The sequence below is a fragment of the Gallus gallus genome, chromosome 6 (genome assembly GCF_016699485.2).
Source record: "Gallus gallus isolate bGalGal1 chromosome 6, bGalGal1.mat.broiler.GRCg7b, whole genome shotgun sequence".
In the NCBI taxonomy this organism is placed as follows: Eukaryota; Metazoa; Chordata; class Aves; order Galliformes; family Phasianidae; genus Gallus; species Gallus gallus.
The window spans coordinates 25,933,180-25,951,345 of NC_052537.1; the positions used below are offsets into that span (position 1 = coordinate 25,933,180).

At 41.4% G+C, this 18,166-nt stretch overlaps 1 protein-coding gene and 1 long non-coding RNA gene across 7 annotated transcripts in view; one reads left to right on the forward strand and one right to left on the reverse strand.

Annotated features, from left to right (window-relative positions):
* The window catches only part of LOC121111203, a 44,475-nt gene extending 38,347 nt beyond the window's left edge, over nt 1-6,128 (forward strand). Inside the window, exon 7 of the long non-coding RNA XR_005860964.1 lies at nt 2,676-6,128. This is a non-coding gene — a long non-coding RNA (uncharacterized LOC121111203). The remainder of the gene's footprint in view (nt 1-2,675) is intronic.
* SORCS1 (sortilin related VPS10 domain containing receptor 1) overlaps nt 1-18,166 on the reverse strand; it is a 554,925-nt gene that overhangs the window by 19,083 nt on the left and 517,676 nt on the right. For all 6 annotated transcript variants that reach the window (XM_025151802.3, XM_025151799.3, XM_025151797.3 and 3 more), the window contains 5 exons: nt 12,096-12,282; nt 7,515-7,648; nt 4,356-4,479; nt 3,335-3,447; nt 942-1,070 (listed from right to left, as the gene is read on the reverse strand). In XM_025151802.3, the coding sequence (XP_025007570.1) occupies nt 942-1,070; nt 3,335-3,447; nt 4,356-4,479; nt 7,515-7,648; nt 12,096-12,282 (687 nt within the window). The remainder of the gene's footprint in view (nt 1-941; nt 1,071-3,334; nt 3,448-4,355; nt 4,480-7,514; nt 7,649-12,095; nt 12,283-18,166) is intronic.

The window sequence follows — 18,166 nt, forward strand, 5'->3', positions numbered from 1 at the left end:
AAAATACAAGAGCAATGCTAAATTCCCTCTGCCATCAGATAGAATAGCAGTCACCCAGAAATGCTGAGCATTTTATCATAACAGAGTGGCTGAGATTTGTGAGTTGATAGAATCTTTTGCCCATATATTCACAAAGCTCACACCCACAAGGGTTTATGTCTGCTCTTGGGCCACTGATATGCTTTATGGACAGATACAGTGGTGCTCCACACATAGGACTAATCATCTTTGCCTCTGGAACATGAGATAATAAAGTGGGAGTTATGTCAAGATTTCTGCCCTGCACAATGTTTTAACTTCTAGTTATAATCATGGTGTTCCCCACTTATGGGCATAATCTTTTGGGTCTTGCAGGTAGATATAGTTTTCCCGTTCATCATAACCTATTCCAGCTTCATACAGGCAGAACATGCCTGAGTTGCTCATGCCCCCTGCCAGAATTATGAAGCTGGCCAGCAGGATAATCTAACATGATTCCCTTGTCTAAAGGCCAATGAAATTCTGGTCTTTCCAGGTTTACCACCAGCCCTATCCTCCAGAGTTTGCTCAGATTTGAAAACCTCATAAACTTTTTTGTCATGAGGCTACTCCAGTGCAGTTTGGCAGGAACCGTCCCCTAACTCCTCGTGCTGTCTTCCAATTTCCATGAGGGAGAACACAATCTTTATTCTCTCCCACCCAAGAGAAGTCATCATACAAATTTAACCGTACGTAGGGATACCGTATGAGTTTCCACTCCTAAATTACACATCGAAAGCTGGTTTATGTGGAAAAATGAACAAAGAACCAAAAAAAACCAAAGAGAATACTTAACACAGCCACTGTATAGATCTCAGTTAATCTGATGCGTTTGTACCGTAATTATTTCACCTGGAAATCCCACATACACAAATAAATGTAAAAACATATACTTCTCTGAGAAGTTTCCATGAGCACAGTACCTGCTCTAGGTCTTCTGTTCTTTTATTCCCCCCTGTGGCATCTTGATATGGCAAAATGAAGAGTTCGGCAGATGTGGGCAGGCCAGGGAGCACTGCGACCAGAATATGCTTGCTTGAAATACCTGTTGCCTGATACAGACAATTAATGGACAGATAAACAGCAGGGATGGCATTGAATGCTGACAACTTCTTTGTGAAAGCACTGCAGTTCTCACAAAAATGACGTTAGCTATGCCTTGTACTGCAAAGAGAATCTTGTTAAAATCCAGTGCAAGTAAAAAGTTAGAGATTAATAATTTTTCTGTGTTCTGCAGTAAAATATACAGAGTCCTAGGGCAACAGTGATCATCAGACATGCTAAAAGGAGCTCATAAAACCAACTTACGACTTACTTATTTCATCTGAATGTAGCTGTTTTAAACTTGTCTCCCAGCAGACCGGTGAATCAGATTGGAATCCCCAAAGTCAAATTCTCCTAGTTCACATTCTGGGTCAGCTCCATGAGTTAATGAAGAATTTATTTATTTATATGTTAAATGTTGTATTAATGTATTAATAATTAGACCTAAGACTCGTTAAGTGGTTCAGGAGCCAAGACTTGGAGCAGCTGCTCCTTGCAGGAAACAATGGGAAGAGGATGGGATAACAACTGAACCGTGATTGAAGTTCTCCATTACCTCCTCATGTGACTGCTGACAGCTGAGGGAGTACAATGTAGAGCTATGAAAAAGGAGCCCTTCCCTTTCACTGCATACCAAAAAAATAAAATAAAGACAACCCACAAGCTTTCATTACTCCTGTTTTTTTTTTTTTTTTTTTAGTGGGGGTTTAGAAGAATTATTATAACATAAAGGTTTCATATATTCTGTGAAGCTAGGGCTTGTATTATTTGTGCCTGCCTAACAGGTTGTTTTAAGATGTCAAGAAAAAGACACAGCATTACCAGTTAATGGAAAGTCTTCATTTTCTGAGGCTGGGAATGAGTATTATTATTATTTTTAGCCAGAAGCTTTTGTCTGATGTACTCAGTTCAGTTCATTCTTGTCTTCACCAAAAGTAGAAGACAGAACTCAAAAAAAATCAATGATGTGAGGAATAATTATTATGGTTGTAACACAAAATAGGATATTTTGTGATAATGTGAAATTATCCATACGTACAGAGAAGATCAGATTTGAGTAGAGAACTATAATTTCTTATGCAGAATTTTTATCCAAGGCTGCGGGACTCCTTAATAAGAATGTAATACTTAAATAAAAGTTCATAAAAATTCTATAGCACAGCTATAATTTCCTGTTGAATTATTTAGTTATTCAACTTATTTTTATACAGTGTATTTAATTGGAATAGAATCTATTGGTTTTAACTTTAATTTCTACAGGAACTTCTAACAAAGGCTTATTTAAGGTGAATCATTTAGCTATATAAAAGGAGATAATTAGCTATCCATTTTTTTTCTTATGCAAACAACAAAAAGACTGTTTTCACTGCTCTGCTTTTGGAATATATCCTTGGTACTCTGGTTTTATAATCCTTTTTTTTCATGGCTTGATTTTCTTTTGAGTTCTTTATATTTGGAAAATTCATCCTGAAGATAAATAGAACCTTGAGTACTCGATACAGACATAAATGAGTCAAAAGGTTAAGCTACAGACAAATGGGGGATATTTTTGGGTGGGTTGTTTGTTTGTTTGTTTGTTTTTTGGCTTTCTTCCTCTCCACCTGTCTTTTCAGGAAACTGAAGAAAAACCACCACACACACCTGCCTCTTCTTACATACATTTCTCTGCCTCTTGGTTTGAAACCCAGATCTTCGGACAAACAGTGTTTTTATGACATTCTGTTTCACACTAAGGGAAGGAACTTCAGAGCTTCTCCATAGTGCTGATGGGAGAAATGGCACCCAATTTTGACCCATGAAACTCATGCTATATGAAAAATGTAAAGTACATATTCTGGTGCTCTTCTTAGTAGTGAAAATTATTTTCTCCTTGGTCTCTTAAGTTTCCTACAGCATATTTGTAATACTATTAGAATAGCATTGCTTTCTACTGCTGTATAAGTACAGCAGTAAAAGAGGAATTGCGATGCAACAGAAAAGACATTTGTAAAGCTGGGGACACACACAGGTAATTTGTTTTCCAGATGCCCTTTTCTCTGAAATATTCCATTAAAAAGAATAAACTGAAGTCTGACTCTGAGCACTAGATTGTCATAGGATGGGATCATTTCACCTGTATAAAATTTAGGATTCTGGACTCAAACACTCATCTATCCTCCTTTTATAGTTGCAAGGGACAGAGAGACACCTTGAAAGAACAATTTATTTGGCCCTAATGTAGGCAGAAAGCGGAAGCTGAGCCACCATAAGACAGTTTATGCACATTGCTTACCTCCACCAGAGCTCTCTTGACTACACGGCTGATGTCCCTTCTCCACTCTGGGATATCTGGATTGTAGTCATCCAGGTTTGGGGAGAATGATAACCGCAAGGACCGAAATTGCTCTGCAGATACAATGACACAGTGGTAAGATATCTGAAAATGTCTTAGTGCTGAATGAGCAGAACTTAGTGAAACCTGCTGCAGTTTGTGTTTTGCTTTTCTTGATCAATCTGCAAGTGATGCATACGCTGTCAGAGAATCCAGCAGTAAATCTGAGTGATTCACTGCTGAAGTGTCACAAAACTGAAAAAGGTGATAGGTCCTTACTTTAATGGGTGAATAGCATTGGAAGGGGAGCTGTGTGGAGAATATAAATGCTACCTTCTTCTTGATTTCTGAAGAAGAAAAACTCTGCAAAGGAAGCTGTGACTATATTCTCATAGGCACGTTCCAAACACTTGAAATCTTAACTGGACCGCCTTGGAAAAAATGCTTCTTAATCTTTGCTTTTGCTAACAGAGATGCTCACACTGATCACTTTCACTACGTGCTTAGGGAATTCCCAGTGGTTCCTGGACTACACCCACACTATATGGCATTTGTTTGTCATAACTGCTTCTGAGGCCCGAGAACAATATCAGAGCAGTACGGATTTCTGTACAGGACTGCACCACACTGCACTGCCTTGTTATTTGAGCCAGGCATCTTCTGTGTGAGTAAAGAGGCCTCTACTGGCCAAGAAGAGGAAACTTCAGCTTACAAAACAGCCTAAAAATTTTATAATTGTGTTGGACTAACATATAGCTATGGATAGATCTGACACAGAGGGTTCTGGGAAGAAAATCAACACTCTGCAATCGTGTCTGTCTGGACTACTGTCAGTCAGAGGCATTATGCTGAATCGATACCACTGGAAGTGAGCTTACAACCTCGCTCAAAGTATCCTGGAATTAAGACCTTATATTGTTTCCTGCATCTTTAGCTCTTGATTATGGAGAATCCTATGTAAAATGAAGGGAGAAGGGCTCACCATACACAGCGATGGTCTTTGTGTCCTGAAGAATGGTGTTTCCTGCTGAGACCTGAACAGTGATGGTATTCATCCCTTCCACAGAAAATGTAAATGTGATGCTCCCTTCCAAAGTGATCAGTGGCTGCAAATACATCAGAAGAAGAGAAAATAAGTTAATTCAGCTGTAGAGGAAAAGCAAAGCTGAGTTTGGCTCTTTGGCCTATTGGGGTTATTTTGGGAATTGGTTCCAGCTTGGAAACTTAGACATAGGAAGGATCATGTGACATGGAAGCCAATTTTCAGGGTGCCTAAAATTTCCAAAAAAAGATAGTTACTAAGGTCCTGCTATTCCTCAGTAGCTCTCTCCAGGTGGCTTTCTGTTGAGCATGATGTCTGTTTGGAACCCCATGTTAAAGTGTCTTTGCTGCACTCTCCAGAGAGGTGCAGATCCTAATAGGAGGGCCCACCAGACTCACTGATCCCATATCATGCTCCTTTCCCAGATCTAGCTGTGGTTTGTTTAAGGTATTTAAGGAGGTTGTGGCAGAACGAGGAGGCAAATCAACATTTCTCAGTTGCTCTCCTGTGTTATTCCTAGACATGGAGATGCTGCTTTTGGAAAAGGATGAGTTTTAGAGAGAACACAGATCCCCTCAGCTTGGTCTGCTGTGAAAACCAGTTAATCAGTGAGCTGTGCTCCCTTTCAACAGTCTCTGCCCTAACTTCTGTTTTCGCTTATTAATGAACTCTGGATGAGATCTTCAAAGCACATAGTATTAAGTCAAACTCTGTTCCCATTGTAGTCTGTAGTAAAATTCTCACTTCAATGAGAACAGAGTTAGACCAACTCTGATCACTTACGAGCTTAGGAAGATCAGAGGGAAGGTTAAAAGGTGAGAATCACAGCCTGTAAGTACCTCAAGGGAGAGACGATTTCTGATATATCAGAGTCCTTTAATCTACACACAAAGACGTAACAAGATCCAGCAGCTTGAAACCAGAGCTAGATAAATTCAGACTACAGACACAGGGCATATGTTTAACACTCAAGATAATTAGCTGTGGGGAAAAAGCTGGGGGAGAGGGTAAGAAAGAAGCAGTGAATTTTCCATCATCTGAGGGACAAAGCAACAAAAAATTCAAATTCTACTTTAATCACAAAGAGGTAAATAAAGCAGGAAGTGTTGATGCAATCCTCTGACCTGCATTATACAGAAGAAAAACATGCGGTTGAAGGCCCATCTCAGCTCTACCAAAGCCATAAGAATCTCTCCCCTTAGAGATTAATAAGGGTGTCTGGGTACTACTGCCACAAAGGTACATACAATAACGGTTGCAGTGCCAGTGCAGATTTACTAACTCTGCAAGCACAGAGGCAGCAGAATATGTTGTATGCTATCTTCAGCTTTTGTTACTGCTCTTACAGTGAGTGAGGGGAAAAGCACACTAGAAGCTCTTTGGGACCTTGGTTCTATACATCAACCTTGGATGAAAATGCCGGTACAAAGCTATTGACAGTTGGCATGAAATGGCAATAAACCTGCAGCTAAGTCACAGCAATAATCACAAAATGGTTCCCAGGTTTCAATGTTGGTACATCAGAGATCTAAATTAGCGTCTCTTCTTCTGACTTGCAGTTTTCTTGTGTGGGGACTATCTAGAAGCATTTTCAAACTCTTCTCTTCCTCCTTTCCCACTCAGAATTCCTCCTTAGAATCACAGAATCGCTCAGGTTGGAAAAGACCTTAAAGATCATCAAGTCCAACCATGACCTAACCATACTACCCTAACTAACAACCCTCCACTACATCATGTCCCCGAGCACCACATCCAAATGGCTTTTAAACACATCCAGGGATGGTGACTCAACCACCTCCCTGGGGAGCCTATTCCAGTGCTTAACAACCCTTTCAGTAAAGAAGCTTTTCCTGATATCCAACCTAAACTTACCCTGGCGCAACTTGAGGCCATTTCCCCTCATCATAGAATCACAGAGTCACAAGGTTGGAAAGAACCTACAAGATCATCTAGTCCAACCATCCTCCCATTACCATTGCTACCACAAGCCACTACACCATATCTCGTAGCTCCTCATCCAGACACCTCTTGAACACTGCCAGGGACGTCGACTCCACCACCTCTCTGGGCAGGCCATTCCAGTGCCTGACCACTCTCTGAGAGAAAAAGTTTTTCCTTATGTCTGACCTAAACCTCCTCTGGTACGACTTGTGGCCATTTCCTCAGGTCCGGTTTGTTGCCTGGGAGAAGAGGCCAAACCCTTCCTCATCACAACCTCCCTTCAGGAAGTTGTAGAATGCAATAAGGTCTCCCCTGAGCCTCCTCTTCTCCAGACTAAACAATCCCAGCTCCCTCAGCCACTCCTCATAAGATTTGTGCTCCTGACCCCTCACCAGTTTCGTTGCCCTTCTCTGGACATGTTCCAGGGCCTCAATGTCTTCCTGTAGTGAGCGGCCCAAAACTGAACACAATACTCGCGGTGCAGCCTCACCAGTGCTGAGTACAGGGGGATGATTACCTCATTACCTCTCTGCTCCTGCTGGCCACAATATTTCTAATGCAGGCCAGGATGCCGTTGGCCCTTTTGGCCACACTGACAGCTCATGTGCAGCCAAGCATCAACCAACACCCCCAGGTCCCTTTCCTCTTCACAGTCATCCAGCCACTCATCTCCAAGCCTATAGCACTGCATGGGGTTATTGTGGCCAAAGTGCAGGACCAGGCACTTGGCCTTGTTGAACCTCAGCCCAGTGATCCAGCTTATCTAGATCCCTCTGAAGGTCCTCCCGATCCTCAGGCAGATTGACACCACCTCCCAACTTGGTGTCTGAAAACTTACTGAGGGTGCACTCAATCTCCTCAACAAGATCATTAATAAAGATGTTCAATAGAAGCTCCCCCAGTATTGAGCCCTGGGGGACACCGCTCATGACCGGCCGCCAACTGGATTTAACTCCATTGACCACAACTCTTTGGGCCCAGCCATCCAGCCAGTGTTTCACCCAGCGGAGCATACGCCCATCCAAACTGTGGGCAGCCAGTTTCTCCATGAGGATGCTGTGGGGGACAGTGTCAAAGGCTTTACTGAAGTCCAGGTAGACCACAACAACAGCCTTAAATCCTTGATTGTTTTGATATCAGTCCATAGGGAATACAAACCTCTGTGTTGTTCCCAAACCACCAGACATAAGTAAGTGTTCCCACTTGACTTGGCCACAGTACTGCCGTGGCATTGACCTCCTTGTTCTTCGTGGTGACAAATGGAAGAGATAGATGAACATGTTCCAAGGGACCTGCAGAGACAGAAACAAGGTGTGAGTCCTCCCTCCCTGTGAAATACCAACTCGGTATAGAGGGGACCTGAGGGGAGACCCACTGATTTGAGGAAATAGTGTCCTAAATCACCATGGGGCATGACATTTATCACCCCTGTACTGGAGCTAAAATCTTGGGTTCTTTATTGCACAGATGTCAGATATCCAGGAACATTGTATACCACTTAAACAGTAGGGGCAGAGCCCAGATATGTGAACAGGGTCTTCATTATTAAGAGATAAGAATGTGCAGGACAAGTGGCTTCAGTTGACATGGAGCATCTCTGCTGGTGCAAATTGTTATGATTTGGTGAACTTCAGTAATACTGTATCTATTTATACTAGATGAAATTCTGTCTGAACACAGTTATTCACTGACTGCTTTCATTTTATGTTACCTTATACTCCCTCTTTTCCTCAATAAACTATTTTATTTTTTAGTATAAACAGAACATAATTCATTTGACAAGTGACATTATGCCCAGGGTTACACATTTTTCATCTTCTGGAGACAGATGGGCCTTTGTTATTGCATCTTGTCCTCTAGATTATTTTTTAAAACGTGTTCTGACTGTTCACTTAGAGAACAAAGCAATTGTCCTAAAACTGACAGAGAAAAAAAAAAAAAGAAAGACTTCCCAGGTGATATGGGGACAAGTAAAATCCACTTCCTACATCTGCGAGCTTCTAAGTGATGAGAAGTGGAGACCACAGCCTGAGAGGGTGAACTGCATTGTCCATGTAGAATTGAGATGCTTTGCTAAAGAATCTTTTACATTTCAGGAGAGGATTTTTCTGAAAACATCACATGCATATATCATCACTTAGACCCTGGTTTTCCAACCTGGAGAAACACAGAACATTTTAAAGCAAGCATCCCCTGCCTCACACACATGCAGAGAGGCATGGAAAAATTCATCCAAACCAGACTGTATAAGCAGTGCCAGCATAAACGAGAACCACTCTTTCTGAATCGTTATTAAAATGCAGATTTCTTTCTTGTATAGACACAGCCACTGATTAACCTAATGCAGCCCCCCATTAAGAGTCACTCACGATATAACTAACCATAGACTGCTATAGACCAGACTGTGGCTCATTTTTCCTTCAATAATCAGCAGTCAACGCCCCTTCTATAAATTCCTGAGAAGCCGGAATTTCATCCTTCTGATTTTAATGGAATTTCCCTGCTCAGGCATATTTCTGTGACCTGCAGGACACTAAGAACTGAGAAATGGCAGCTTCCCAAGCTGAATATTTTGCAGCTCTGATATCCTTTGGGATGTTTGCCAAATGCCAAGTACCACCAGCACAGACCTCTAAAGGAATATATTTCCTCATACCTGCTGTGGTGACAGTAGTGACAGTGACACCCGTGTAATATCTAGTCCACTCCAACATAACTATACAGTTGCTCTGAATACAGCTTAAAAGACCACACGCTGCAGAGGACACCCAGCCTCTCCTCAGACCAGTACCATGTGCTGGCTTAGAAAGAACATGAAAGAATGGCTCAAACAAGCCAATTCTGCCTCAGCATTTCTCTGCAAATAGCTGATGGGTCAAAGTGGCTGAAATGCTGAACTATTATCTGGCCAGCAGATGGGGATAGCTCATTCTGGATGAGCTCTTAACTGCTAGGAGACTGCATCCTTCCAGGTAAGTTTGTAGAGACTTATTTCAATGTATAGACCTTATACAAGGTACAGTCCGTGCACGCCAAAATACTCCTGCACCTGTGGAGTTGGAAATATAAAAATAACCTGCATCCGTGGAGCTCTGGAACAGCAGCAGAGGGACCGCAGCAGGATGAGCAGGGCACTAGAAAGAAGCTTTCCTCTCGTGGAGATCACAAACACTGTGGCTCAGCACCTGTAGCTTTGTCCTCAGCAAAGCTGCTGGTCACAGGTAAGGAAGGGTGCTGGAAGGCCCAAGGTAACTCACACTCATATATCAGGTCTGTAACAAGAGCTCCCCCCATTAGTGCCCCTTCTACAGCTCTCTTGAAGCTTGGGCTGCATGTTGCTTTCCTGTGGATCTTAGCAGCACAGAGTGTGTTTTTCTTGTCAGGTCACATATTCTTACAAGACTTCCCAGAGGCCAAATTCATGCTTATGCACCCCAGGCTAAATAAAGTAGCCTTGCTCACTAGAGAGCTGAGAGGCAAAGCAAGCATTTCCATAGATTTAGAAGCTTTTGTGGATCTGTGCATTAGGCTTTATGAGGGACTGAATTTTTATTGTACAACTCTGGCTTCAGCAAATCTATTGCTAGTCTGAATGGCACCGTACTCAGTTTGTAATCTGCTCTGAGGTCCCTAATTCTTCTCACATAGAGAAAGGTGAGACACATCTTTCAGACTGTGGCTTCTCTGGGGGTCAGTCACATATAATCTAGACCAGGCTGCAGTGATCATGCAGTGACATATTTAAGTCACGTATTTAAGTCACAGCATGAAGACATCTGGATATTGTTAATTATACTGCTAAAACAGTCAAAACAGTTCTTAAGCCTTCTATGGCTCAAGAAAAAGAATTAAATCAGCTATAACCCAGAAAGCCAATACAGGTAAGGATGAGGGCCACCCTGCTGCCTGCTTCTATTTTGTGGTTGCACAACAGAGTGGTTATTGTTGTGTGGGCTCATTACTGTGCAGATAGGCTGAGCGTGTGCAAAGGTCCCCATGGACCTTTGTTGTCAAACAGCAAACAATTACCAATCCTGTTCATAGAAGGCTGTCAGAACCTCTTGTGAAATATCAACCACTGAAACACTGCTCCATTTGTTTCCAGTGACCTTTTACACAGGCATGGGGGAAAAAAAAAGACCACAGCTCCTGTTGAGGTGACTTTCATAACCAGCAGCAGCAGGAGGAGGATTGCTGCATCCTGCAGCTCCCCTGCTAAGCACCCAAGCACAAGCAGAAAGGCAAACTGCAATGTGACTCCAGAACCTGTCTTCTGCAGACAGGGGCACTCTCTGCTGGACCAAGCCTGTGCTTCCTCAGTTGCTGAAGAAATTACGTGAAAGCATATAAACATCTACTCTGAGCAGAGTTCCCTTACTGTAACAAAACCAACCGACCAACCAACAAAAAAAAACAGTAGCTATCTAATAGCAGAGACCTTACCTTGCCTTACCAGTGACTCAAAGCCAAAGTAATACAGGATAAGTATACAAATAAGATACCAAAGCTTGATAAGAATCTGATTTATCAGCAGAGTTCTTTTTTACAAGATAGATAGGAGTTTTTCAAACACACGACACTGCTGAAGGACTATGTGACATAAAAGTTTATGGAAGACCAGTATCAGGTAGGGGAATCATAAATGGTACATTACGCTCCTTACCCTCAGGTCTTTTTCAAGGAAGAAGTTCAGGGAGGTATTTGTTCCTGTTCCCATCGTGCTCCCACATACACCTCCTGTCTGCCACACCTACAAATCCCACTGGTCCCATCTGTTGATACGACTGTGCACCATTAGAGATCTGCCCTCTTCCCCTAAAGATGCAGCTGATTTCATGCTAAGTGAAGTAACTCCAAAAGCAGAGTTACAGAATGTGGAATATGCTGAATTATCTAGGGAGTATGTAGAATTACTTTGGTAGAGGCTAAGTAGTATTTCTGAAAGCTTAGCATAAATAAAAATAGCTAAGTTCTTAAATTCTTTTCCTCCAGTAAATCCATCACATAGATACACAGCCTGAAATATAACTAATTAATAAACCCCAACAAAAATAACAAAATGAACAAACAAAAGGAAATAATCACACCATGTAAAACAAATTATGGGCCCAAACAAAATCCATCAGAGGTACTACAACATTTCAGTAACCGTTAAAACCCTTTGTGTTCACAGGCATGTGCAAGAATAAAGATGAAAGACACATTGCTGGTTTTATACAAGGACTGAGATACATTTCAGGTGTAAATCAGAGAGAGCCAATGTATAAAAAGGTTGAAAAGAATAGCAAAAGAGCAATGTGAAGATAACATTTTTTCTTGTTAAACTCTTTAACACCAGGATTTTGGTTCCTATGACAACAGAAAGACTGAAATGCACAAGTTTCCATCCCAAATGTGGCTGCATTTCATTAAAGGGCAAAACATTGTACAAAGTGAAGTCAAGGTTTTTAAAAGTGATTAAAGATGTCTTTATTTCTCTGGCACTGTGAACACGCTTATGACAGTGCATTTCAGAAAGGGAATGATACTACTCTGAGATGTCTCACATTGGACCAAAGTTAGAGGTTCAAAAAACAAACTGCTATTCAAAAAACAAACTTGTGTCTCCTCCCATTCTGGAGTCCTCTGTTGGAGGACAAACACTCACTATCTCCCATCACTCCATCCTCCCACATGCAAAGTCCAAACATCATCTCTCAGAGCGGGACAGAAGCTAACAATGAGTATGAACATACTTACATGTTACGTGCAGGTAGAGGACAGCATTGTCAGATCCCAGGCTGTTTTCCACCAGCACAGTCACTCGGAATATGCCCACATTCTGGTAGGTGTGTTTGATCCCATCTTCTGTTGAGCTGAGATTGGCATATGAAACAGCAGTGCCGTCGCCAAAATCCACCTGAATGAGGGATCTCTGGAGGTCTCCCTGTGGTGACAGAAAAAACAAAGGGTCAGAATAGACTTTTTTTTATTTTTTTTTTTCTGAATGAGACTTCCTGGAGGATCAGTCCACAGCCTCTGATGTCAGCAGGAGTCCTGGTGGGAGCTACAGCAAACGACTGAGAGAGACTGAATCAGTAGAGTGATGTAGACCATCCAGTGCATAGTCACATTCCTGATGTTAGCAGAGGAAAGGTGGTCACTTACACAACTTACACAGCAGACGCCGTGAGGAGAGAAAGTGATCCTTCTTCAGGTTAACTTAGCTGCATTATCAAAGGGTGAAGTACAACTGAAGGTGTATACTGTAGCCTTGCTTTCCTACCTGTCAGGAAGGATAGGGATTATTTGTAAACATACCAGCTCCTTTCCCCGGGTTTCCTTATGAAGAGCAGTGTTGTAGTGGGAGTGACACTCAGCAAGCACTGAGGATGTGGGTAACTATTTGCCTCAGGAGTCTTTGGAACAACCCACATTATGCATTTTGCATTTTAAATTTAAAAAAAAAAAAAAAAAAAATAGACAAAACAGTGCAAGAAGGAACTTTGAGAAGTCCTCAGGGAAGGGTCAACCCTACCAAAGCAGCAGGGTGTTAAAAGAACCTCTTCAGCCTCACATGATAACAACCGCTTAAAGGAGCTTACAACTTGTTCAGTGGCCTGATTCAAAGTGAGCTGGATTTGTATTTATTTCAGAATAGCTACCAGCATCACTGACACTAAGTGGGACCCTTTGTGACTGCCTCAGAAGGGGAGGGCTAATGAATTGACAAGGCTGATTAAACTCTTCTCCTCCTGCCTAGAGATAATCCTATCAGAGTGGGTTTGTAGCGCAACTCAGACTGCCACTCTGTGACCTTAGTTTCCTGGGCTGCTAATCTGGCAGGTTTCAGAGCTGTTACAATAAATTACAATAAGTAAATAAATAAAATTCACAGCTGGGGGGGAAAAAATTTTAAACCAAAGCCAAGGATTTCAGAGATGTGTGTTATTCATGCCAGACTCTTTAATGCAAACCAATCCTAGAACAGGTTTTAATCTTCTGCTTCTGAAACTGAATTCCAGCCTGCTACATGTGGTCTTGTCAAATGTCAGAGCCACACAGTCCTAAAAGACATTTAAAACCCAAAAGAGGATGATGATGTCATTTCCTCATTCTGCTTTACACACAAAAAGCCAGTTTCTGATTTTGTTTGCAAGCTAATTTAACAGAGACTGTATACAGTCTGAACTGTATACAAAAACAAAACAAAACAAAAACAACCCCCCCAAAAACACCAAAAAAACCCCAAAAGATAATCCATGTCTTTTACATGCTAGAAATGCTTGCAAGATTTTCTGATATCACAAGGCAGTCACATGCTTCCGGTAAGGGCAGCTTCTCATGACCAAATACAGCCTACACTGCCTTGTATAGCAACCATGGCTGCCACATATCCCCTGCCTTTCAGATGAGACACAGAATCTTGTCTCAGTTTAAAGCACTCTCTCTCCTTTTGGGAGCGCCCTCGGAGGCTCCGCATGATGCCTACATGGGATATGTCCCAGCTCCCTGTTGCTATGCAGCAGCTTACTCCCAGGCTGGTCCCAAGGCAGCTGCCACTGTCTGGAAGAATGTCACTAAATTAATAGCTGAGGGCAGCCCATAAAACTGGCTGAAAAGACACTTAATTTACTTTGGTTTCCTTCTACTCCTACCACCCTGAGATAGAAGCAGTCCTCTGGATGCCTAGCTGGAAGGAAAGGTACCCATGTAAGTGGTTGGCATCAGGCAGCTTTTCACATCAGAAAGGGAAATGTGTGAGTATGAGAGAACTGGAACAGAATTGTTCACATTCCTCATGTTCCCTCAGTCTTTTTATCTCTTGTTGTGAAGTCAGAAATGGTGGAAGCATGGCTGAATGGAAAGTGGCATGGAATGTGAATGGGAAGAAGAGCAGAGCTCTGCTTCAGGATAGCAAGAGAGATAAATTGTTCCAGACACTCTGTAGAGGTTAAAGTGGTACTCATTATACTGCCCTGGCGCCCTGCTGGAAGCTCAGCTGCTTCCAAAGGGATGAGACAAAAGTAACTGCATTGCTCTGCTCTGGAGTATCCCAGATTGAATGTGTGGAGAGAAAGGCATCCCCTGACGTGCCTGGAGCTTCCTAGAGATACCCCATGCCATTTCTCTCCAAGTCCTTAAGATACAGGCAGTTAAGTCCCTAAGCGACACAAGGTATATGAAAGAGGATGTGCAAAGGTACAAACAAGATAGAATCATAAAAACATAAAGGTGGGAAAAGACCTCTAAGATCACCAGATCCAACCATCAACCCATCATCAGCATGCCCACCAAAACGCGTCCCTCAATGCCACGTCTACAACCGTTCAGTGGTATTTTGACTTGAAGCCCCGTTTGACAGAGCCAACAGGCACCAAATGGTATATGCCTCCACAGACAAAGGTGAGCATACATCAGTTTTCTGAAGGACCCTTAAAAGCTCTTCCAGTTCCTCTATGCCCGTCATTGCTAGGGTTTTACTCTTCCCCCCCCCCTTTTTTTTTAAACTGAAAAGAGATGACACATTCAAAAATTATTCAGCAAAGCCATGCTGCTGGGACAAAAGCAGTCTGCAGTCTGCATGATTAAAACCACACTGCCATAGTGACCCTGCTGGCTTTATCATATGTGAATATATTTGAGGTCATGCAGTTGAGATATATTTCAGGACAAGGTATCTTCCTCTGCATATTTGAAGTAGCAGAGAAGATGAAAAGTGCAATACCACATTAGAACAGCCCCGTTTCAGCAAAAGAGTCAAAATTCATGCTCTAACAAATGTTTCTTCTCATCTTCATTTTTCTCTATAGCCATGAAACCTATAGTGTCTACAGGTGCTGCCAGGGAAGGGAGCCATTTCCAACATATGCAGGATTTAATTTCAAATTTTCTTCCAAATTCCTAGGGGAGAAAAGATACTGACAGATATCTGAAAACCTAATTGGAGAAGAACTTGAGCTGCTGTTCCCACAGCCTTTTTCATTTGTCTTAGCTTTTTCTGTTTTGTTTTAAAGCCCTCTGAACTGGAAAAGCACTTTCCATTCAGTAAGACCCAGGCTATAACACTTCTCTGAAGACGTCACATTTTGAAAGGCTGACATTTAAAATTCTACCTTAGGAACGGAGAGAAAAAAAGTCAGAAAAACAAAGAGACTGTGATTTTGTCTATTTTTTTTAATATGTTTTATCTGTGCCAGGAAAGAGTACGGGCAGAATAAGACAAAAGACAAAGTAGGAAAGCCAAAATCAAAACATTTCCTTACAGCCTGCACCTGATGTACATCAACCCCAGCTCCAGAGAGCCATTTGCAAGTGGCTGATTTTCCAAGAGAGGATTTGTTTTGAAACAATCCAATGCATATACATACATCTTGCTAAAAATCTCTCCTTTGGCTTTTTTTCTGGCTTCTCCTCAGCATTTTGACAAGTCCAGCACTGAAGCTGGGTTTCTGAAGCTTTTAGCCCGATTAAGGTAGACACAAAAGTTACTACATTATTTCTGCACTCCCAGCAAAGCACTTTGATGCACTCGGTGCCGAACTGTCTTTGGGCAGCCTCTCTAGCCTTCACTGGAAGAGGTCTTTAATGCTAGTGCTCTTAGGCACTGGGGGAAAAATCTGACAAGATGGCTGCTTGTGGTGATATCTGTGCATTCAGCGCATGTATTTTAATCACACTATGTAGGTAACCACAGTTATAATAGCTGGAAAAATAAAAGTACTTTTAGTGGATGGAATTCATTTTCTTTTTACCAAGTATTAGGTAAAATATACAATATTTTGTTTATAATGCATTGCAATGTGCACAAAGTTGGGTATATCTGAAGGCTGCACACTCGATAAAGGTGTTAGTTCAGCCAAAGACATATGTGCATATCAAACTTCAAGCATTTGAGTATTCCTGTTAGCCAGAGAAGAACACCTGGGAATTAAAAACAATTTTTCCCAAGGCCCCGTCTTATTTCTTCCCATACACCATGAGATGCTAAACTATAAATTGGAAATTTACTGTTTTCTAAGGGATTTTCTCATTAAATGCCTACAGACTTTCTAAGCATAAACAGAACATTCTCCATTCCCCAGACCAAAATACACATTTTTCCCCGTATCTTGCCAAAACAATAAAGCATTCGTAAGACACAGATGCTTCCAACAAACTCCATGAAGCTTCCTGCCTGGGGATATCCCAAGAAACTGTCTATATGCTTCATAACAGTATTGTTACACTTTGATTACTTTCATGAAGTCTTGGTATTTCAATGTATCTGAGGTTAGGGCTCATTCAAACTCATCACAAACACTCTATCTAAATCTTGCCCAGGAGGTTCTCATAATGAGTTTTCCTTATTAACTTACAGTCTTTGTATATAAATTGAAGTATTAAAACAATGAAACACAGTTCAAGGTTTTTAATTTTGTTTCCCATGTTTCAGATTTAATTTTTAAGTCTTCAATTATGCATCAAATTGTGCCTCCTTCCTTACAGATGTTGAAAATGAATTTAATTATCCTCTGCAAGAGACAGACACCACTGTTGAACTGTCTTCATGAATTAATGTTTTAGAAATCTGTTTTGTGCTTCCTTTAGAGCAACCTTTTATACACTGTGACATTTTCTTGTCACTGTGAGAAAACATTCGTCAAACATTTCCGTTGCAACCAAATATCTGTACGTGGGATAATTTCTGTCTTTGTCTGTTTAAGGCATGTACTTAATTTAAAAAAAGATACTTACGTTCAACTTGGTCAAATACAGAAAATGACATTTTCTTTTTAAATTCCTGCTTATTAAGAGATGATCTTTAACTTTAATAGCAGAAATTGATTAAAAATGTGTCTTTTATAAGGCCTGGTACATGTACTTCTTTTTCTACACCAACACATCTAATTCTACTAATTGAATGTTTTGTTATGACTGCCAGATCTGCCAGCACGACTCATCTGTGAACTTCTACGGGACTAGATCTGTGCTCCACAGGAATCAGAAACTACAGCCTCTCAGGATTACACCAAATAACTCAACTTACACGACTGGAGGTACATTAGAAGACTGTAGCATTGTGTGTCATCATGAAGGAAAGGTCAGCTTTGATACATTTTCATGGAATTTTAGCAGTGGATTTAAAAAATGCATGAAAGGCTCCGATTTCTTTTAACAATCTTGTCATCATCAGTAAGAGAGAAAGTGCAATTATAATTCAGATGACAGTGGTATGGGAGAGGGGATGTACTGATCTTTGGTTGTGTGCTATTAAGAGGAACGTGTTGGTGTTAGAAAGATAAACAGCCATGATTCAGCATGTGCATTTAAAGTTAGGATAAAGGTTTCAGATTTCTGTCATCTTTACTAACTAACTTGTGATATCAAAAAGGGAGCACAGTAGGACACTGTGAAAAACTACAGCCTGTGCTTTCATCATGTACTACTAGCTTTCGCATCTTTAATTTTGACTACATCAACAACAAAACAATCCTAACGCTAAGCTTACCTCCAGAGACTTCAGCTGAGTTGAATTCTGAAGGCCACAGTGCCTTGGTGGGAAGTTTTCATAGCACTGTCCCTTGGTCAGTAGGGTCCACTAAGCTCATTAAATGCACCCAGAATGTACCTCGGGCAACCACTTACTAAAAGTCATTACAGAAAGCCACAGTGGTCGACACGAAATCTGGGGCTTTATTTTTATATTCATCTAGCATGGGAGATTTCTTTTGCCTTATAAGCATTCACCATAAATAGGAATGGCATGGAAGACATGAGGGAGTAAGAAAAGTTCTATTTTCAAATGAAGGAACAAGCAAAAATGTTAAGTTCCTTACTCAAGGTCACAC